The 20,883-nt window shown below is 41.7% G+C and overlaps 1 protein-coding gene across 6 annotated transcripts in view; it reads right to left on the reverse strand.

Moving 5' to 3' along the window:
* The window catches only part of LOC108936537 (SH3 and multiple ankyrin repeat domains protein 3-like), a 205,775-nt gene that overhangs the window by 134,027 nt on the left and 50,865 nt on the right, over nt 1-20,883 (reverse strand). For 5 of the 6 annotated variants that reach the window (XR_003797304.1, XM_029248682.1, XM_029248683.1 and 2 more), the window contains 2 exons: nt 8,873-9,076; nt 6,842-6,913 (listed from right to left, as the gene is read on the reverse strand). Coding sequence is in view for 4 of the 6 variants with exons in the window: in XM_029248682.1 (XP_029104515.1) it covers nt 6,842-6,913; nt 8,873-9,076 (276 nt within the window). In the remaining 2 variants the exon portion in view is untranslated. Of the gene's footprint in view, nt 1-6,841; nt 7,007-8,872; nt 9,077-20,883 lie in introns of those variants that run through there. The other variant, XM_029248684.1, reaches the window with a different exon arrangement.

A 20,883-nucleotide genomic window follows, 5' to 3' on the forward strand; every position in this document is an offset into this window, starting at 1 on the left:
GCTGGACAAAAACGATGGAGGTTTGTGTCCTTGTCTGGTTCTGTGTGGGTATGTACAGCGGCAACTGGTAGCGTAGTGGTTAGAGCTGCTGCCTTTGGACCCAAAGGTTGCAGATTTGATCCCATGTCCTGTAGTACCCCTGAACAAAAAACCGCCCAAAGTAACATTACACAGCTGTATGAATAGGTAAATAATTGTTGGTGGACTAACACAAGTTACCCTGGAGAAAAGCATGAATAAATGTATGATTGTGGCAAACAGGTGACACACAGACATTTACATTTATTCACTCAGCAGACGCTTTTCTCCAAAGCGACTTCCAATGAACTCTACGTAGTGTTAGCACCACACACACCTCATTCAGCAAGATGACTTACACTGCTAGATACACTACTTACAATGGGTCACTCATCCACACATCAGTGAAACAGACGCTCTCAGTGTCACTCACACACCAACACAGCTCATCCCCCAACCATGGCTCTTCCCTTGAAACCTACAGATACGCACACACAGAGCTCAACCCACAAAACTGAATGAATCAATTAAAAGCTCTGCCTGTCCACAGTGTGTGGCCCACACAGTTGGTTTCTGCCACAGTTCATTAGAGGCTGCTGATAAGCACCCGGAGCCCAACACGAACACCAAGGCAATCAGCACCTCACTGGTTTAACTCCTGAACAGCCTTCAGTATCACCAGGACACTTTCGAACCGACTCTGTGTGTGCATCTTCTTGGACTCCATTCTCCCTCCCCACTGTATATCACAACACAACCGCACAACCGTGCACGGTGAGGGCGCATATGGGCATGACTCTATTGGAAATCCGCATAATTTTAATCAGGTGCTGTCATTTTCCAGTCTCCACAAGGTCCACTGAAGCTCTCTGAACTGCACAAAAGTAGGACTGTGCAATCATGCCAAGTTACCAGCAATATAACAAAATAAGGGCCTGATTTTTCAATTAGGCTCAAATGTTTGATGAACTGTGTATGCTTTGTCCGCGCACAAAAAAGAGACCTTTCTGTGAGGACATGTTCTTGTTGCTGTTGCCCAGTCCAGTCTTGGTGAATAAAAGAAAGAGCAGTATGTTTATCCCCGGGTGGAGAGCAATGAGACACAGGGTGGCTTTATAATAAACTAGTACTTGACCTGAGCAGAGGCATTTCAACAGCTCTTTCCGTTGCCCGTGGGACAACTGGGGCAGAGCTCCCATCCTCCCACTAGCAGTCGATACACCAAAATGAAAAATGGCACGTCAATAAGAGTGAGGGTTAACTCTTATTAAAACCATCTAGCAATGGGTTACGACCCCATGTTTTCTGGGTCCACAGGTTCCCCCTCCGCACACACACTGTAATGCTCTACTGTCCAGACAAAATGGAAATAAGGAAGATTTGGTCTTGAAAACACATCCTTCTGTCAGAAAATCTGGCCAGTAGGAAGTCACAAAAAGTCATTAGTAAAAGATACCATCTTTCACAAGACACTTAAAATTCACAGCCTCTCATTGTTGCACGAGGGTGTGGGGAGAAGTAGTATCAAACTATATGACCTGTATTACTGAAATGTGAGAGGAAGCATTTGCTTATTCATGTATACTAGCTAATTTTGGTGATGGAAATCTTTACTGTACATGATGCCACACTCTGCCACAGTCTAATGTGCAAAGTTAAGGAAGATTCCCTTAAGGCTGCTTTCAAAGGGATTCTGAATGGCTCATTGAAGCCCTGAGTTAAAGTCAATCTGTTGACCATTGACCAAAAAGACATAGGATCAACACATTTCAGATCAAGAGATGCAAGCGGTGACATCATCAAGACACGATGAATGTTCCTTTCGTTTTAGTGGTGCACTTTTTAAACCAACGTCCTCTTAATGGTGCAAACAAGGCTGTTAAAAGCACTGGTGGAAGCTCAAGACTTTTACTGAAGATAATGAACCCTGCAAAAGCTATCATCCATTGCTTCATCTGTTATTGTCCAACACTGAGCTTAAACCTTATCGTGCAATGATGCAATTCATCAGTGCTGTTACAGACAAGAAGAAATCACTTCCTCAAGGGTCTGAAATTAAACATACTTCACTTATCTCCAAAATAATTCACTGACACATTCAAGTAGGTCCAAATTTTCCATTTCTTTGCGTCAAAGAAATCGTTTCACTCGTGAGATTGCTGATACCGACTGAACACGTCACACTTCATGCAAATTCACAATCTCTGCAGATGAAAAAGGGCTATTAAAATGTGTAATAGACTATTAAGAAAGAAAACCAAAGCAATAGTCTGACAGCAAAATCAGGAGACTATGGTCACCACACAGAAAGCACTTGAGTTTATGCAATATGGGCACATGCATTGTTCTATGGTAGCATAGCTGTTAAAGGTGTTTAGTGAATGGTGTCAAGGCTGGTGACAATACAGAAAGTCAGAAACCCCAGGACTCCCTACTTGTGCAGGGAACAGCAGCTCAGTGCCTGTGGGTGTTGTGGAGGACGGATCTACGGATGAGAGAGTAGCAGCTTGCATGTTCTCTTTCTACATTTGTTTTATAGAAGGACATAACGTGGTGAAAGTCAGAGCTGAGCGATCAAAACAGTCAAGATGTGGGGTAGATGTACGGAAGTCAAGTAGGGCTCGGAAGCTTGAGGCCAGAGATACTTACGGGAAGGTCGCGTGTAATGTCCTTTAATACTTGACCTCATGCATTTCTGTGTATTGCATGGTATCTATAGCCCTCTGCCTCAGGCTGCAAATGTCAAGCTACCGAACTGTGAAGATACAGGCAGAGCTGCACCACCAATAGGAACAGTACCATTACAACAATCTCAATCCCCCATGTCAAAGATGCCTTGTCGTTTGCTTCAAGAGGGTTTTGGGCGATTTCCTGGGCCATTAACAAGGTCGCCGAGTTAATAGTTGGACCAGGAATGAAAAACGGCATGGGTACTAAAAATATCCAGCATCGAATTTTACCCTTTAATACAATGTCTATGTAAATTGTGATCTTCTGCATGTCTGAACTTGTTGCATGAACTGCTGCTTCTCTTCCAAAACCATGGCATGCTTCACTTGAGAATATAGCAATAATTATTCATAGCAGGTTTTGCTGAAACTGACTTATTAATGAGAACTTCCATCAGCAGGTCTACATATTGCATTTGTGCAAAGGCAGCGTTCAGGAGGTTCTTTCTTTGCCAGCGCTCCTATGACACTGCAGTACATTGGAGGCACCGCTGCAGAGGAAAAATAAGGAAAGGTCAGCATCTCCTTCCCTCACGTCTACCAGTTTTTCTGGCGGACCCATTGAAGGACACACACACCTTGCTTGGAGGATGATGACATGTCTGCTCACCATATAGACTTCCTTTATATAAAGAGTTTAATTTGCTCATGAAAATCTGCTTTTAAGATCAGACCTTGTAAAATGAACTCAACGTTGTCTGTAGTAGTCTTAATGACAGGTGATTGATTTAAACTATTTACTGACAAAAGTCACAAGACTTCTGAGAGCTTCTTGACAGTTTTTACACAGCTATAAGACGACCAAGATCTGCTGGAGAAACCACACCACATGTCGTTCGGGGACTGCTTGCCTTGTTTGGTGATCAGTATCACCAAGGATCATAATTATGCTTGAAATTCCTGCTCTCATAAGCAAGTTGATAGCTCTTGCTAATTTAAAGGTACCTACTACATGTCCTTCTAAGTGCTAAATCTCATTACATGAGCTTTTACTACAGAGGATAAAGCTGCTCAGGATTCATTTCAGTGTGGAGATATATTTTGTCACTGATATCTATGTTTTGGCACACTGCAGCCTTTGCCAGAGGTGAAATATGGTTGGACTGAACCAGGACCATCCCACAGACAGACTGTAACACACTTGATGACAGCAGGCCTGCAGGTTACCCGAGGGCTGGGTGTGATAAGGTCTGCACTTCTTTTCCAACCTCTCCTGTCATCCATCTTATTCTATGACACAATCTTGTTATTAAAGATATTCTCCTTCTCTCCAGCACAGACCAAGCAGAACAAGCAGCAAACACTCTAATATTTAACGATCTAAGAATTTCATTTCAATAGCCAAAGGAAGATATCACGACCACTACATTTTTTGAGCTGTCCACCAGGTGAGAGACCATATCTGTGGTGTTACTTTAGTATATTTCATGTATTGGGTAGTATGGTGGCACAGCGAGCAGCGTTGCTGTCTCACAGCACCTGGGTGGTGCGAGAGGACGTGGGTTTGATCCCTGCTCAGTCTGTGTGAAGTATGCACATTCTCCCCGTGTCCGTGTGGGTTTCCTCTGGGTGCTCTGGTTTCCTCCCAGAGTCCAAAGACATGCTGTTCAGGTTCCCCATAGTGTGTGAGTGACACAGAGAGAGTGTATTCCACTGATGTATGGATGAGTGACCCATTGTAAGTAGTGTATCTAGCAGTGTAAGTCATCTTGCTGAATGAGGTGTGTGTGCTGCTAACACTACGTAGAGTTCATTGGAAGTCACTTTGGAGGAAAGCGTCTGCTAATTAAATGTAAATATTGTGCATTCCATAAATGGTCCTACTTTTGTTCACTTGGTGGTCCCATGCACGAAAGCTCGGAGGTTCTCGGTTCTGGGTCTGTTGTGGTGGAATGACCTTCCCCTGTCATTCAGAACTGCAGAAACTCTGCCTATATTCAAGAAGGGTCTGAAAACTCACCTTTTCCAGATCCACTTCTCCCAAAATCTCTCCAGCTCATTTACGGTCTAACTGTTCACGCATCATAACTCTATAAGCACCCCCAGATACAACCTTTATTCAGCCATTACTCGGCATTGTACTTTCTCATTTGTGTATGTTTGGTGGGAAGGTATTGGGATTTGTCTATCTTGTGTCTCATGCACCTACTCGAATGATGAACCTCAGTGCAGCAAGTGGTAGGTAACAAACTAGGTTTGCTTGAGACTTTCATGTCTGCAGCTATGTCTCCTTCTCTCAATGTAATGAATAAATTGTACTTTTGCTGAGATGTACTGTACGTCGCTTTGGACAAAAGCATCTGCTAAATGAATAAATGTCAATGTAATGTAATGTAAATGGTCCTATCGCCTTCTCAGCAATAGTCTCAGGAAGCAATAAGACCATTATTTCTTCTTCCTGAGATATTCCTAAATCAGATAACCATTTCACCACAAAAATCATAGGGCAACGACCCAAAAACATTTCCGAAAAGAAAAAAGAAAAAATCAATTCTTGCATTTGTTTGGTTAGCGTGCTTAACCATAACGCCCTATAAAGGTTCAACTCCACGCTGGTAGTTCCCTCTGCTGTCGGCTGAAGAGCCTTGCACCAGAATGGGTGCCTCTGATGGTCTGCCATGCAGGAAGCGGTACAAGTGCTGCCACATAAGCTGGATTCGAGGTCCCAACAGACACCAGGAAGATGATGTAGATAAGGAGAACCCACGATGCCTACTGCCCCAACCCCATCGCGGTTACTATCCTGCCCTCTCCAGATCACAAAAAAGAAGTCTCTGCCAAAATCAGAGCGACATGAGGAAGAGAGCTGCGAAGAGTCCCATGGCAGTATATTTTATGAAGGCAAAACACAGCATTTCCTCTTTGAAACACAAGAGGTGGCAAACTCCTACTCAAAAGGGGATGTTCAATATGCGCTCTAAATAGTCTCTGAGGGGCCCGAATGATAATTTAGACATCATACTGTTCCTTTGAGTGACATGTTTTGAGTGGATAGTAATACTGGTAATATAAAAATCATGTATATTTTTTTTTTTATAAAAAACAATGTATTTAAATTGTACAGTTATTCAGTGATTCTTTGACACCCATTCAAAGCATAGATACACATTTTCACCCATACTCGGTGCTTTAATGTAAACAATACTGTTCTTTCTCATTTCCTCCATTCGTTCATTTGGATGAAATGCGTTTATGTATACTTGGATTCACGTGACAAAGACACACATTACGCAGAAGCCCTGATCACTCGACATGAGGTTAAGCAAATGGGAAAGGATCATACCACAGCTTTGAACAAAAGGATTTCTAAAACAGTTTTTGTAAATGTAAAATTTTCATTTACAACAGTGAAACCCTTGAAAACTGACCAACACAATATTCCCCTTCAGAAGGACACGTTCACACCAACCTTGATAGATTAAAAAAAAAAAAAACAAAAAAAAAAGCAATTACTCAGCATTTTACACTGAAATTTCCACACCTTGCTATTATCCAGCACAAAAAGGCTCACCCTTAGAACACTGACATGGACTATAGGGCCCTAAGAGTCATGGCTGATGAATAGTCATTAGAGCACCGATGCATGCTTGCTTTGTATGGGACTAGGGTAAACGAAGGAGAATGTGTAACTTCAGATTTCTCATGACATTACTCCATTGCTATCAATGGTATTGCTTTGACTTTAGCTATAGTGCAGTTATGAAGATAACAGTGAAAGAAGAGCTGTGGATAATGCGTGTTATGTGAACGTGTGCCGTAAGGAGACATGTCAGACTGGGGTGCATGCAAGCAGATGTGATTTTGGAAAACTGCAGATCCATGGAGCAATATGAGAACCGACAGCCATCATCACCCCCCTCCCCACAATATCCAGTGAAAGTCCCTCCTGGTCCATGCCCTTCCTCTCAAAGCTGCTTGCCAAACTAATCAGTGTATTGATCAGATCACCGCAATTGATTCTTAATGTGCAGCCAAGCTAGAATTTTATAAATGCTTCAGGATGGATTGCTGCAAGCTTTGTAGAGTGACTGTGAAGGAAGTGCTAGGTCCCTATAAAGCAGCCACAAATCCCCTCTGGCCATCTGCTCTCCTACCTTTGTATGGAGTCTGGCCAGCTGCTTGTCATCCAGGTGGCTCTGGGTGTACACGCGGCGCTTGTAGCGGAACTGCGGGGAGGACAAACACAGCAACGCGGCTCAGGTCAGCTGTCCCTCGGGGTTTACAACATCACAAAAAAGTCTTCTTCCATCAGTTACCAGCTGAAAACAAGAATGCATATCTTCAAACCCTTTGAACAGCCCATGCTGGAAAGTGTGACTCATCTTTCCATCAAGACAATAATCTTTATGCCACTACTATGCAGTGCATATTGGTTTCTGATGCTCTATTTTTCATTTATTTTCATTAAAACTGTCATTTCCATTGAAATGAAACTGGAATGTTGACAGGTGTATACTAAGATAAATAAAACACCATTAAAATCAATACATTTTTCTACACCGCTACACAGCTGAATGGCTGTACTTGTATAATTTTCTTTACACCTTGTTTAAATCTTCTATAACATATACATATATACGTATCTACACACAAGCATATACACAGATATGTAAAACGTTTAAGTTTGACTCCTCTGCTTGTCAAAGTTATGCACTGCGTGACAGTGTAGTGGTGAAATATTTAATATTTGTCACTAGAGGCTATGAAAAACATCCCGACTACCAGACCCTGAAATAACTCCGTAGCTCCTTGAAAAAAGTCACAGTGAGACACAGCTGAACTCAGAACTATCAGTCAAGAATAATAAAGACAAATGTTTTATTACAGATCCAAGTTAGCTTACCCAATGCAATACAAAAATACAATAAACAAAAACAGAACATCTCCACAAAATTTACAGAGGAAGATTAATCACAAGATTTCAGGTATCAAAACCTGTCTTAAACGCATATAAAAAGATATATATATGTCATTATATTCTCAAACTCTGCCTCTGTCAATCAGCACGGTATTTGTTTTCTCAAACTTTTACATACAAGAATCAAGCAATGGGCAATTATGGCAGTGGTGTACAGTAAATCCAGCTTTCCCACAGTCCCACTGAATGAGACCCCAGGGAAAGAAGTATTGATCCAGCTGTAGAGGTCAGGTTCAGACAGCGCCTACGGCAGGTTGCCGATTTCCATGTGTTTCCATGCCAGTTTCTGAGGACGCCAGAGCAGACGCTCAACTGCACATGTGCTGCACATGAACTGGAAGATAGTTTTACATCAAGAGGATCTTAGCTTTGTAACCATACACCCACTGAAAAAACCATGAACAGAAATACTCAACACGACCAGTCGAATCACTCCAGCATTGCTCAGCGCAGCACTTCCTATTAATGCTGTGCGTCATTATGCAATGAGACCATGTGGAAAACACACGTGGCTGGTTCTTCTGCAGTTATCTTGGACTCACTGCACGGGGACAAGGTGCCAGCCCACCATGGCCCGGGACACCTGAAGGATGATCGAATCCGCAACCTGATCACAACCAAATGGCTCCGTCTCCCGGCCAACACGAGTGTTTGGAAGTGACGTGGCTGCCATAGTAGGAAACCAGCAGGATCACTTGGGTTCACAGCCCATAAAGTGTGGGCCACCCGATCAAGTGTCTGATTAACAGCTATTGCACACTACCCACGGCTGAACTTCTAATGGGTCATCCATTGCATGACAACAGCCATCTTGCCGGCCTTGTACTGCAAATGACTGTGGGTTCAGAGTTGCCGCTTTGATTAGGCGTATGTATTGGATATGTACCAGAAAACAGTAGTCTGAACCAGTCGCTCCAGCCTGGTAATGAACACATGCCATGGCTACTCCAATCCACTATGTGGAAAGACAGTACAGCATATCTGCCCATCTTATTCATTTATTTATTTATTTAATGAATGAAGCCAGTGTAATTCAGAAAATGGTGTTATCAAATCATAGACCAGGTTATTCAAACACCCTTGCAGAAAAAGATACATGTGATTTCCTGCCCAGTTGTAAACAGGGTAGAACGCTATAATATTATTTCTGAATCCAAGGATTACTGGGCACCGCTGGGAAGAACTGAAGGTGGACGATGGGTCTTACCTCCAAGTAGGGCAAAGGGGTTATGGTGGGGAGGGGGTACTCCTTCAAAAGCCGTTCCTCGTCCAGGAACTTGCCCGCTTTGCCGTTGTAGGCGGGTAAGAAGAGCCCGTAGTTCAACACGTCCTTCAGGCTCTGATTCAGAGTACACAGGATGCGCTGCTTGGAGGACCAGATGGGGGCCTCCGTGTTCAACTTCATGCATTTCTGAAGGAGAGGAGGAGCGGAGATGAACCATCAGCATTCCCTGTCAATAATCTCCAGAGAACATTCAAACAGAGAAGTAAGAATGTGGAAGGAGAACATACAGAACCAATAATGTAACATATATCCATTGGCACTTGCTGTGCTACTGGCCGGTCTGAAGTCTCTATAAATCTTTCATTCAGAACAAATTGACACAGTGTAAAAATACCACAATTTACAACCAGCCAAAATTTTAAAGAAAAATGAGGAAAAAATGCCTAAAAGGTTCAACAGGAGCATTTTTGGGATGGAACCAAAAACTGTGAGCTCTCATTGCGAGTCACCCTGCTCAACCACGGTGACTACACAGCTACACCTGTCTGAACTTCACCGCTGTGCCGAAAGACATCACGGAAGGGCGGTTTACTCCGTAAAATATGCATGGTCACTTTTATTTATAAATAACTGAAAACGGAAAACAGGCAAATGCAGTCACAATCACATTTTCAGTAGGGCTTTCAAAGCACTTTCATGGCAGCGCAAAAGCAGGACTGGACCCAAGAGCTGAAGCACAAAATAAAGGCCCTTGAGTTCAGCAGGCAAACTGGGCTCTTATGAAGATGAGCTCTGCCGAAAAGTGAAGGAGCAAAGACAGGAAGATCCGTGCGCTACGTCTACTGTATATGAAACAAAAGAAGTCCATGGTTCGATTTCAAACCACATCCTGGAAAATGCACGCACAAAACTACAATCAGTGGGAAGCACAAGATGATGACACAAAGGAATTTTGAAATTCCTATTGCAGAAACCACAAAAAAAATATATCCTAGAAAACATGGTAGCCACAGTTAAATACACAATTGCTTTTCATCAAAAGATACGAGGATTGCTTGAACACTGGGGTAAATGTGACGTGGAATCTTCCCGAAAAAATCTTTTTTCAATACAAAGTAGAAAGTATAAAATAAAAAAATGCTGAAGAGCACATAATTTAAAAAAATAAATGGAAAAAAAAAAAACTATCATTTATAAAGACTCACTAACAGTGGATTCTTCATGCACCATTTTGACAAAAGTCACATTTTTCACTGGAATTTTCACACCCATCTTAAAACTTCATTTAATGAGAACTGTGTTTACAGTATTTGTAATAAGACAATGTGATATGAGGTTATTTGACTGCTCCCTATTTTCCCTGTTTCCGATGGTTTTCTGGTTTAAAAAAAATAATAATTAGAAGAAAATATTTAAAATTAGAGGGGGCGCAGTGGGTTGGACCGGGTTCTGCTCTTCAGTGGATCTGCGGTTTGAGTCCCGCTTGGGGTGCCTTGCGACGGACTGGCGTCCCGTCCTGGGTGTGTCCCCTTCCCCCTCTGGCCTTACGCCCTGTGTTACCGGGTAGGCTCCGGTTCCCCGTGACCCCGTATGGGACAAGCGGTTCTGAAAATGTGTGTGTATTTAAAATTATTATTTTAATAAAAAAGTATAACGAATCAGTGTAGCATCTGAAAATAATAAAAAAAATAAATAATCCTGGAATAAATCATTTGTTGCCGTACGCAAATGGACAGTACAAGTACTAACACCACAGTCAATTCTTCAGCTCTTAACAGTGAAAAAAAGGTATTGGGGAACTCCTAGAAGCGTATAAAAAACCTTTTCGTTTCATCCCAAGGACATCACACATGACCTTTAAATCAGTGGAGCACCAGAGGGAAAAAACTTTGAGGAAAGTGACTGCGTCTGGTACTGGAAGAGATTTTAAATTATACAACAGAGACAAACGGCCAGGGCAGGCAGCAGGGCGTCAGCTAAGGACACACAGGCAGCCTCAAGGTTACTGCTTCATACTGCAGAAGGGCCCCTACCTAATACCCTTGAGAAAGCGATTTATGCGGAACCGCTCTGCTAAGAAATCATTATTATCAATTCATTTAACTGCTGCTTTCCTCCAAAACAACCTATGATGTTCAGCTTCTTAGTTTTTTTTTTTTTTTTACCCAATTAAACAGATGGGCAATTTCAACTGGAGTAATTCAGGGTAAGTACCATGATCAAGAGTACTATAGTAGGAGCACGGACTGAAAACTGGGACACTCGGAGGTTAAGCCATGGATTTCGAAACTTTTTTTCTTTAATCACAAAAACTATTTTGTTTCGAAACATCACAATTCTTTTACGAACCAAAGACGATGGCAAATTGTACTGTTTTATTATAGGGCTTAGCATTATTGTGGTTCTGAAATTTTACCTATGGAATTATATGGCTAAATATTTATGAGTACCTTCACATTGTAAGTTGCTTTGGAGGAAAGTGTAAGCTCAATGAATAGACGTAAATCTATAGGTGTAAAATCTGTAAATCCCCCCCATCATATTTTCCCAACCAGAAAGTACATGTGATTATAAAAGGAAAACGAAATACAAAATACTTACATGTCTTGTTATTTTAGGCAAATTAAACCATCATGTTTTTCATAATGTTCTCTGTTCAATGTGATGTGCCGCCCCCCCCCGAGCTTTCCTACAGGCTTTTTTTTTCTCCTTGTGAATATTACTGTATCCATTCAGAAGGATTCATTCAGATTTGCAGAATTACTTTATACAGCAAATTGCTACAGACCTTTGCATACGGAGAACGCCAACGTAATGGAGAAATGGCTTAAATGTACCCACTTCTATGATTATTAATGTTTGCATGCAACACACGCAAGAATTATGGTCAGCAGTTTTCTAGTCTCCTGCCAATGAAACCTAATACACAGCATCTGTGTGTCACAAACATGAGGGTTACATATGTCCAAAAACACAAGCATTTTCCTATTTTTTATTGTAATTTCCTTGCTTCTCCAGCTCCAAAAATACATTGCAAAAGTAAACATCTTCACCATTACTTGGCAGTAAAGAGAATCCAGAGTCACAGTGAGAAACTTGATTCAGTTCCTTTCCACAGTGTTTATAGCTTGTCTCTGTTACCCAGAAAATGAACAAAGCTATGTCTGTATTATTACACTTTGTCCAGGTGTGTAAAGAGTAAAGCAGACAAAGTAGTGAAAATGATGACGGTTGCACATGTTAGAGAACACAAGTAAGTAAAAGTGGAGAAAATAAAAGTCCTGCAATGGACTGGCCTCACGCCCGGTGTTTCCAGGATAGGCTCCAGAACACTTTGGCCATGTATAGGACAAGCATTAAAAGGGAATAAATAAAGACAGCAATTTTTTTAAAATTCATTATAGCTTCATGTGAGGTTTTCCGTGGAACTAACCTGTGAATCAATACAGGGATGTGTGTGTGTGTGAAGCTTTGATTGACTGAGGTTGGATTTATGAACACGTTAAATTACAAAGAGACCTCCAGCACCGGTTGCTCGTAAGTTGAGGACCCAGTGAACTGTGAAACTGTCCTTTCTGCCGTTGTCACCACAGATAAAGCGAAAAACACAGTCCTTTTTAATGAGCATTTCGGGATTCAACACTGCCCACAGACAATGGCTGCAGGTTTCTAATAGAGCCTTCAGCTGCACTGCTGAGGACACTTTTGAACTTGAGAAGGGTTAGAGATCAGCCACACAGCTTTTCAGGAGAAATCTAAAGGTTACCTTTTGAGTTCAATGCACATTTTCCCTTTTTGTCCCCATCATACAACAAACATGTGGGATCTAACGTTTAATGAGAATAACCAATGCTGCAGTTTATACTATGATTATGAGTAACGTTGAAAGCTTTGAGTTCCCATCTGAAAGGTTCATTGAGAAGCACTTGGAGGAATATTATACTCGATTTGTGGGATAGATGTACGGTGGTGTAGCAGGTAACATGATGCCTTACACCGCCTGAGCTGTGTGTTTGGACTGAGGTTCAAATAACTATAAGGGTGTCTGAATTTTTGATGTTCTCTTGATGTTAGCAAGCAAAAAAGCCCTTCTTACCTTGAAGACCATGAGTGGTCACTATAAGTTGAATTTGGCCCGACACCACTTACCATACCTATGCAAATATCATCAGAACTACAGTAAATACTTTTTTTCAGTTTTATTATTTCGCTCTGCATTTCTAGGGTAGTCGAACTTTTGCTCTACAACCATCCATTAATTATATAGACCTTCGTCTACAAACATATTAACGAACTTGAAAGTACGTGCATTTAACACAGGGAAGCAAAACGTATAACAAATATGGGGAATTTTTCTATATATATATATATATATATATATATATATATATATATATATAATGATCGACAGAGTTGCACTTGCGCTTGTGTATGCGCACTCACATGCGTGTGTATTTATATGCGGGTGTATGTTTGATAACAGTACAAGTGTATACTCCACAAATGTTTGCCCACGCCTGCGGCTTTCAGCAAATAGTCCAAGACAGCAGAAGAATACACACATTACTAATTTTCTTGATTTGCATTTCAATTGGAAATCCTCAGAAAGCTCGACAGGCTGCTTCTTCCCTGCACTCAAAACTCTTTGCTCATGTTGGCTTTGGCATCGCACAGCTCCCACAACATCAGCACACAATCGTACCAAAATCAGTGCAAAAACGCCAAATACCGCACCTAAATAAATTTTTTCTTGGTCCTCCTACGCCGGTCACCTTGTGTTGGACCTCAGAGAAGTGATCAGCACCACAGGAAACCATGGTAAGGGGCACAGTAAGGGAGCGAGCTTCCCACACTGATTTTATTAAAAAAAAAAAAAAACACCACCAGCACGCCAGGAGAGCTAAAGGCTTCTCAGCCATACATCCTATACTTTTGCAGAAGACACAAAGGTCGAAAAGTGCAGATATATAAAAATCAGATACATATCATTATGCCAGAAGGGCTGATGAAGGAGCAGCATTAAGGAATTGAACATGAGCTCAGGATTTACTCTGTTTGGTTAGGTCTTTACAAATGATTAACTAGTCTACCATCTCTGAGCTGTAAACAAATATGAAATTAAACAAAATAAAGACATGGAAAATGGAACATGAAACCAAGACTGGCATAGAAAAGCTTACCTGGAAATGTAGTTGCTCTATAAAGGCTATTCATTTCTAATTCACTTTTCTCCAAAATGGTTCACAATGTTACGTTGCAGTAATTGTATACCATGTGGGTAATTTTTACTGTAGTAATTCAAGGTAAGTGCCTTGATTATGGGTACTATAGGAGATATGATTCAAACCCTGATCCTTAGAGTGCAAGCTGGCTGATGTAACCAGTATGCCACCTGTTGCCCTAGGTCCCAGTCATAGTTTTGTATATATATGAGCCATGAAAAGTGCTGTAGCACCACATACTGAAAAATTCACAGCTGCCACCCTGAGTGCATGAAAACGACCGCCAAGCATTCACAAAACACAGGCTGATACCGGTTGGCAGGGACAGAGGAGTCAACTCAGATGGCTCATTGGAGGACAGTGCTGGTCAAACAGAAATGCCACAACGGGCGAGGTACACACCATACCATCGCATACACAGGCTTTTAAAGCCTTCTGCAAGCCAACCAGACCCTGGGGACATCGATGATAACAGGTCTCTTTTCTCTTCCTCACAAAAAGGAATCTGAATAGCCACAAGTTCTGCTCAGTTTGTCCTCAGAGTCATGCAGCCTCAAGAATCACATGCTGGCTTCAAGTCCTGCTTACGATAAATCAGACCAACAGTTCATCTATCAAAGGGAATTTAATCTCGGCAAATGTATTTTAACAGTTACACCTAAAGAAACAATACCTGAAATGCTACTTATATTTTTTTCCAGTACAATTTAAAAAATAAAAATAAAAAATCAGGACAAAATAAATGGAACCAAGAGGTAGAGGACAGCTGGGAGATTAAATCAGAATCAGTCATTTTGTTCCAGTGAGGCGATAGTGCATCTCTGACTGCCATTCCACACATACTTCAGAGTTCCCTTGCTATGGTCTTCTTTCCAGGACCAAAATACAATTATAGCGGCAGACAGGACACAAAGTACCTGGAGAACACTTTGTGAAGTGTGAAGACTGATTCACTGGGCTATTTGTTGGGTAAAACCACACACACACACACACACCAGTGGCTGCAACATTTTTCACTAATGCAGATCACAAGAAAATCACAGTCATCCATGTCTATTTTATTGTTGCCATTTTTGTAGATATTGCTAGTTCCATATCGGAGACTGCTATACGGATTATGGAATTTACACTTTTCTGCTTTCAGGAACCGTGACTGTTCAAGGTATTTTTACCAGCTGCTTGTCCTCTGCAGGCTAACTGTGTTGCAGAGCATATCACAGAAATGCAGGTCTTGAGAAAGGGATCACTTCGAAGGGGACACCAGTCTTCCACAGTGCTTTTACTTTATTACAACATAATGTTGAAACAACATGTGATAGCATCTGATCACTTTCAGTCTGCATAAATATATAAAACTGTTATTAAAATGAATTAATAAAACTGACAATAGACATGTAACTTGATTCATTTGCTGGGTAGGTTCTGTACGAGCTATAGCTACAATATACTCTGAAATCAAGTCAAAATTCATTCTTTTCCAGCTACATTAAAACAAATTCCTGAACACAAATATTTTCCCTCCTGTTCCTACTTAATGAGGCTTAGGACAGCTTTACCCCATAACCATATGCAATGTTCATCATATTGTTATTGTTCGTCTTCCTCAGAAACTAGACATGATCTGTAAACACTGTGGATGGATACCCATTGTGGGAGGGTATCGGGATTTGTCTATCCTGTGTTTCATGCACCTACTCGATCGATGAACCTCGGTGCAGCAAGTGGTAGGTAACAAACTAGGTTTGCTTGAGACTTTAATTTCTGCAGCTATGTCTCCTTCTCTCAATGTAATGCATAAATTGTAGTTTTGCTGATATGTACGTCGCTTTGGAAAAAAGCGCCTGCTAAATGAAAAAATGTAAACGGATGAGTTTAATGCAGTCCCACATTTCATTTCGAGTGCTCTCAGAAAAATATGTCTTAGAAAATACTTAACTTGGACACTGTTAATTTAAAAACCCAGAGCACAGTTAAAATATAGTTATTTTACATTAATTCATTTAGCAGACGCTTTTTTCCAAAGCAACTTACAATGGATACTCTGTAGTGTTATGAGCCCACACAAATTATTCACCGCAGTGACTTACACTGCTAAATACACTACTTACAATGGGTCACTCATCCATACATCACTAGAACAGACTCTCTCTGTGTCACTCACACACTATGGGGGAACCTGAACAGCATGTTTTGGACTGTGGGAGGAAACCAGACCATTGAACAGATTGGTGAGGTGGATCCTGGGGAAGTGAAGGCACACCAGAAATCGCTGACTATAGAGTTTTGTGAGCTTCTAATCTTCTGATTTTGCAAAATTTGTTACACCATTATAGCACAAACACCTGGCTTTCTCATTGAGAACATTAATATGCCTTAGAATTTGAATAGGGGGTGCGGTGGCGCAGTGGGTTGGACCGCAGTCCTACTCTCCGGTGGGTCTGGGGTTCGAGTCCCGCTTGGGGTGCCTTGTGACGGACTGGCGTCCCGTCCTGGGTGCGTCCCCTTCCCCCTCCGGCCTTACGCCCTGTGTTGCCGGGTAGGCTCCGGTTCCCCGTGACCCCATGAGGGACAAGCGGTTCTGAAAATATGTGTGTGTGTGTATGTGTGTGTACTAACAAGCAAGGGATGGTTGGTCATCAGTCTAAAATTTTATTCCCCGAGGTAATATTGGAAATCAATGCCTTCATTTCACCGTTCATTCTTTGGATTGTTTGTATCGCAAAGCTGCAAATATGTCCCACAGTTAATAAACCCACAATGAAGACAAAATACAAATCAGCACAGGTTTCCTAAATTTGTCCAGCTCAATTACTTCCCCATCACAGAAGACCCATCTTTCCAGTGATTTGTTTATTATCCATTCCCTCTGTGGGTTTGTTTCATCACATTCCAAAATCAGAGTATTAACATCCTGTCCTGTATTCATTCAGCTGAATATTTTATTACCTTTTGTAACTCCAGCAGTTATTTTTTGCCTTGAGTTCTCACAACCAGCATTGTAAACTCCAACTCTACAAATGGCAGCACCGGAATTTAAATCCATTTCTGGACTGCAAACAGTGCTGTGTCGAAATAAAGGAGCATTCTCAAAGGCAAATTGGATACGAACGCATCCAGAATAGACCGATCACACACAAAGCATTCATTTTCCGAGTGTTGGCTGCCAGCCTTCTGGTCTGTTACACACTGTGCTGGTGAAAGCCTGCCTCGGGATGATAGGACCCCTTGACAGCATGCCGCACATCACAATCTAGCTTAAAAAGAAAAAGTCGCAAGAAGGACGCATACTGATCTGTAATCTAGGTACAGTGCTGTGTTAACAAACAATCCAACCGTACACTCAACGCATTCATTTTATGGTTTAATCTCAATTTACAGTCAACTGTGACCACAAGATGTAAATCAATTTGTACATTAAACCACTATGAGTAAAAAGTTAATATAGATGCCCCTTAATGTATTCACAAGTCAGGTTCTGCGAAAACCTCAGAGAAAGCTGTAACGAATAAAAGTTTTACTCTAGGGCTATTCATTCCATCTTCATCAACAGAACCTCCTATGCTGGACTGCTGTATGTCAGGGGTCATCCCTGAAAGATGGATCATAAGCCAGGGAAGTCCAGGGATGGGATGCCAGTCTGTCACCAGACTTATTTCATTAACTTCAGATGAGTACAAAAATTCTTAAATACATATAATTCTCAATACCACTTTACTTGTATGTTCCACTGTGTGTTTTTCCAGCTGAAACATTAACTGACTGACACTTCACCAACAGGCAGAGCTGGGCTTCAGAAATACAAAAACAGCACAAGGCAATGGAGTGTGTGCGCCTTGTGGTTTGGCCATCTCCTGCAGGGAAATAACACTCCTCCATGTTCCCAAAGAGGGATTTGGCCAAACAGGATTTGTGGCGGCAGGGGCCAGCTTGTCTGCCCCTGCGGAAGCTGGGGAGGGTTGTTTTTCAGGCTTATTGAGTGATGAAAAGTGACCTTTGTCTTGGCCACGAACTGGAAGAGGGAAGATGCAGTCCGGAGACGCCCTTTAACTATAAAGCCTTTTGATAGGTTATGCTCTTTTCCCAGCTAAAAAAGAAACTCATGACACATTGACCTCTGCTTCATAACTGCAGACTTCACACTACATTTCTCTTTTCAGCCGATGCCTTTTCTCCACATTAACTTCCAATATTAAGCTAGCGAGAGTGACTTAGCTATTTATACAGCAGGTTCATTTTCATTGTATCGGTTCACGGTTAGTACCTCAATCAAGGGTACTACAACAGAAGGTGGGAACTGAACCCCGGTCCTTTGAGTGCGAGGCTGAAGGGTCCTACGGTATATATAAAAGCAAGACAAATTTCAAACATTGATAACATAAGACACGTATTGCATGTATACATAGAAGTTATTTACCAAATGCTTAATTTAACGGTTTTAAGATACTTCAACTTCATGTCAATCTGCAGCACGGGTTGGGAGTTACACTAAAAACTGGATCTTACCTTACATGATTTATGCCGATGCTAAAGAGATTTAAAAAAGGTAATATAAACACACAAAAAAGGCTTACTTCTTCAATTTCTGTTTCCATATATAAACAAATAAATCTTAACACGCTCGGTTGAAATCAATTTTGAAATGTGTTTATCCTCTGCGGATCAATTCAAGCAAAACATCGCACTCAATTATTCCTAGTGCTTGGCTCAGAAAAGTTTGTCTTAATCTGCTTCATCATCTTTGAAGTCCCCTTTTCCCTCTTAATTGCATTTTCTCTTGTTCTACCCAATGTGCTTTCGCTGAAACTATGCCTCGGTAAACAGTTCACAAGCCTACCAGACCACATACGGTGAGACAATTCCAAGGCAAAATTGAGATCGTGACCCTTTGTATTCTGAGACCGCCCAACCGTAACCTTTATTTAATGACTGCAAATTTCTCTCGCCGTACTCGACTGACCCGTTTCAGTCCTCTTGGTGTGTTAACACACACGTGGTCATACAGATGGTGGGGAAGCCATTAGAAACTATGAGAAATGGGGTTATCCTGTAGGATGTGATTACTGTCATCAAGAGCAGAGGAGCGTGTCTCAGTGACTTGAGTCACTTCACCACCAGCCATGTGGATTTCAACAACGTGAGTACACCACTAGGCAAGAGTATTCAATTCCAAGATCTTCTAAACATATAACAGCTAACGAGCTCATACATGCAATGAACTCTAACCAACCCTCCGTATCCTTGCTGCACCGGAACTCCGTCAACACATCATGAGCGAGGACTTGGAACAAAGTCCCATTTCTGGAGTGACTTCATGCCAAAATGACAAATTATTGATGGCACTCATCCAAAATTCACGGAGGATGGCCCCTCGCTGTAGGACGTCAAGGAGCGAAGAGCTGTGAACCGTTTGGCTAAGTATGCACTGAAGACAGCCGTCATCACATGTGCCATGAATGTTTTATCACGTTTAATAAATTATCGCATGAACTCTGTAGACAGATCCATTTAGGAATTCTTGCGCATTATTTACAACCCAGGGGGTGCGGTGGTGCAGTGGGTTGGACCGGGTCCTGCTATCCAGTGGGTCTGGGGTTCGAGTCCCGCTTGGGGTGCCTTGCGACGGACTGGCGTCCTGTCCTGGGTGTGTCCCCTCCCCCTCCGGCCTTCCGCCCTGTGTTGCCGGATAGGCTCCGGTTTCCCGCAACCCCGTGTGGGACAAGCGGCTCTGAAAATGTCTGTGTGTGTATTTACAACCAGTAATACAAAAGAATTTACCACAGCACAACCTAAATCCCCACTTGTGTCATTAATATTCTGCTTTTTGTGTGTGTTTAGAGAGGCAAACAGTCTAATGCATTTTAACTGAGGTCACTGTAGACAAAGTGGAACAAGTCCATTTCAAAGCATATACAGCTGAGTGCACTAGTTTAAACCATTTGTTAAAGTAATAATAGATAAAATAACCAATAAAATAACCAATATATTTATGAATATTATATACTTAATGGCCTTTTTGCAATTAAGTTTCTTTTCAATATAGAGGATCTTCCCTCAATTAATGAATAAACATATACATATGTGTGTGTGTATATATATATAACGGGATATTCTATAGGGGGTGGGGTGGTGCAGCAAGTTTGGCTGGGGCCTGTTCTGTGGAGGGTCTGGGGTTCAAGTCGTGCTTGGGTGACCTGTGGTGGACTGGCATCCCATCCTGGGTGTGTCCCCTCCCCTCCAGCTTTTCTGCCAGGTTAGACTCCGGTTCGCCACGACCGCACTTGGGACAAGCAGCTTCAGACAGCGTGTGTTGTGGATATTTTATCAGGCCAAGAGCAGTCCACACAGAGACACTCATGTATTTCCTCCTTTATCTCAAGCTATCAAGTTGTTCTTCACGCTTCAGATGGAGAGTCACAGTGTTCAGTTTTGATGTTTGACACCGCTGGAGTACCCAATTCACAAAAGTTTTTAAAACTTTTTAAAGTCCTTCCCTGGCTTTTATTGGTTGTTACCCTCTGAGGGACAGTGTACTGCAGGTGAGTAACTGTTGGTGAGTAAATGTTCAAATGTTCTTCAAGCTACTCATTACAAGTGAAATATTGGAATACATATTGGAACTTACAGTGTATAAAGTAAATAGACACAAAGGTTGCCTTAACCAGCTGTTTACACTTCCACTTCTTTGTAAGCTCTTCAGTCAGGAGTCAGTTTATGGAACACACAGAGAAGAAACCAATGAATGGAAAGCAAAATCTCAACTGGGGCTCCTTA

Source organism: Scleropages formosus, chromosome 24, assembly GCF_900964775.1.
Source record: "Scleropages formosus chromosome 24, fSclFor1.1, whole genome shotgun sequence".
NCBI lineage: Eukaryota > Metazoa > Chordata > Actinopteri > Osteoglossiformes > Osteoglossidae > Scleropages > Scleropages formosus.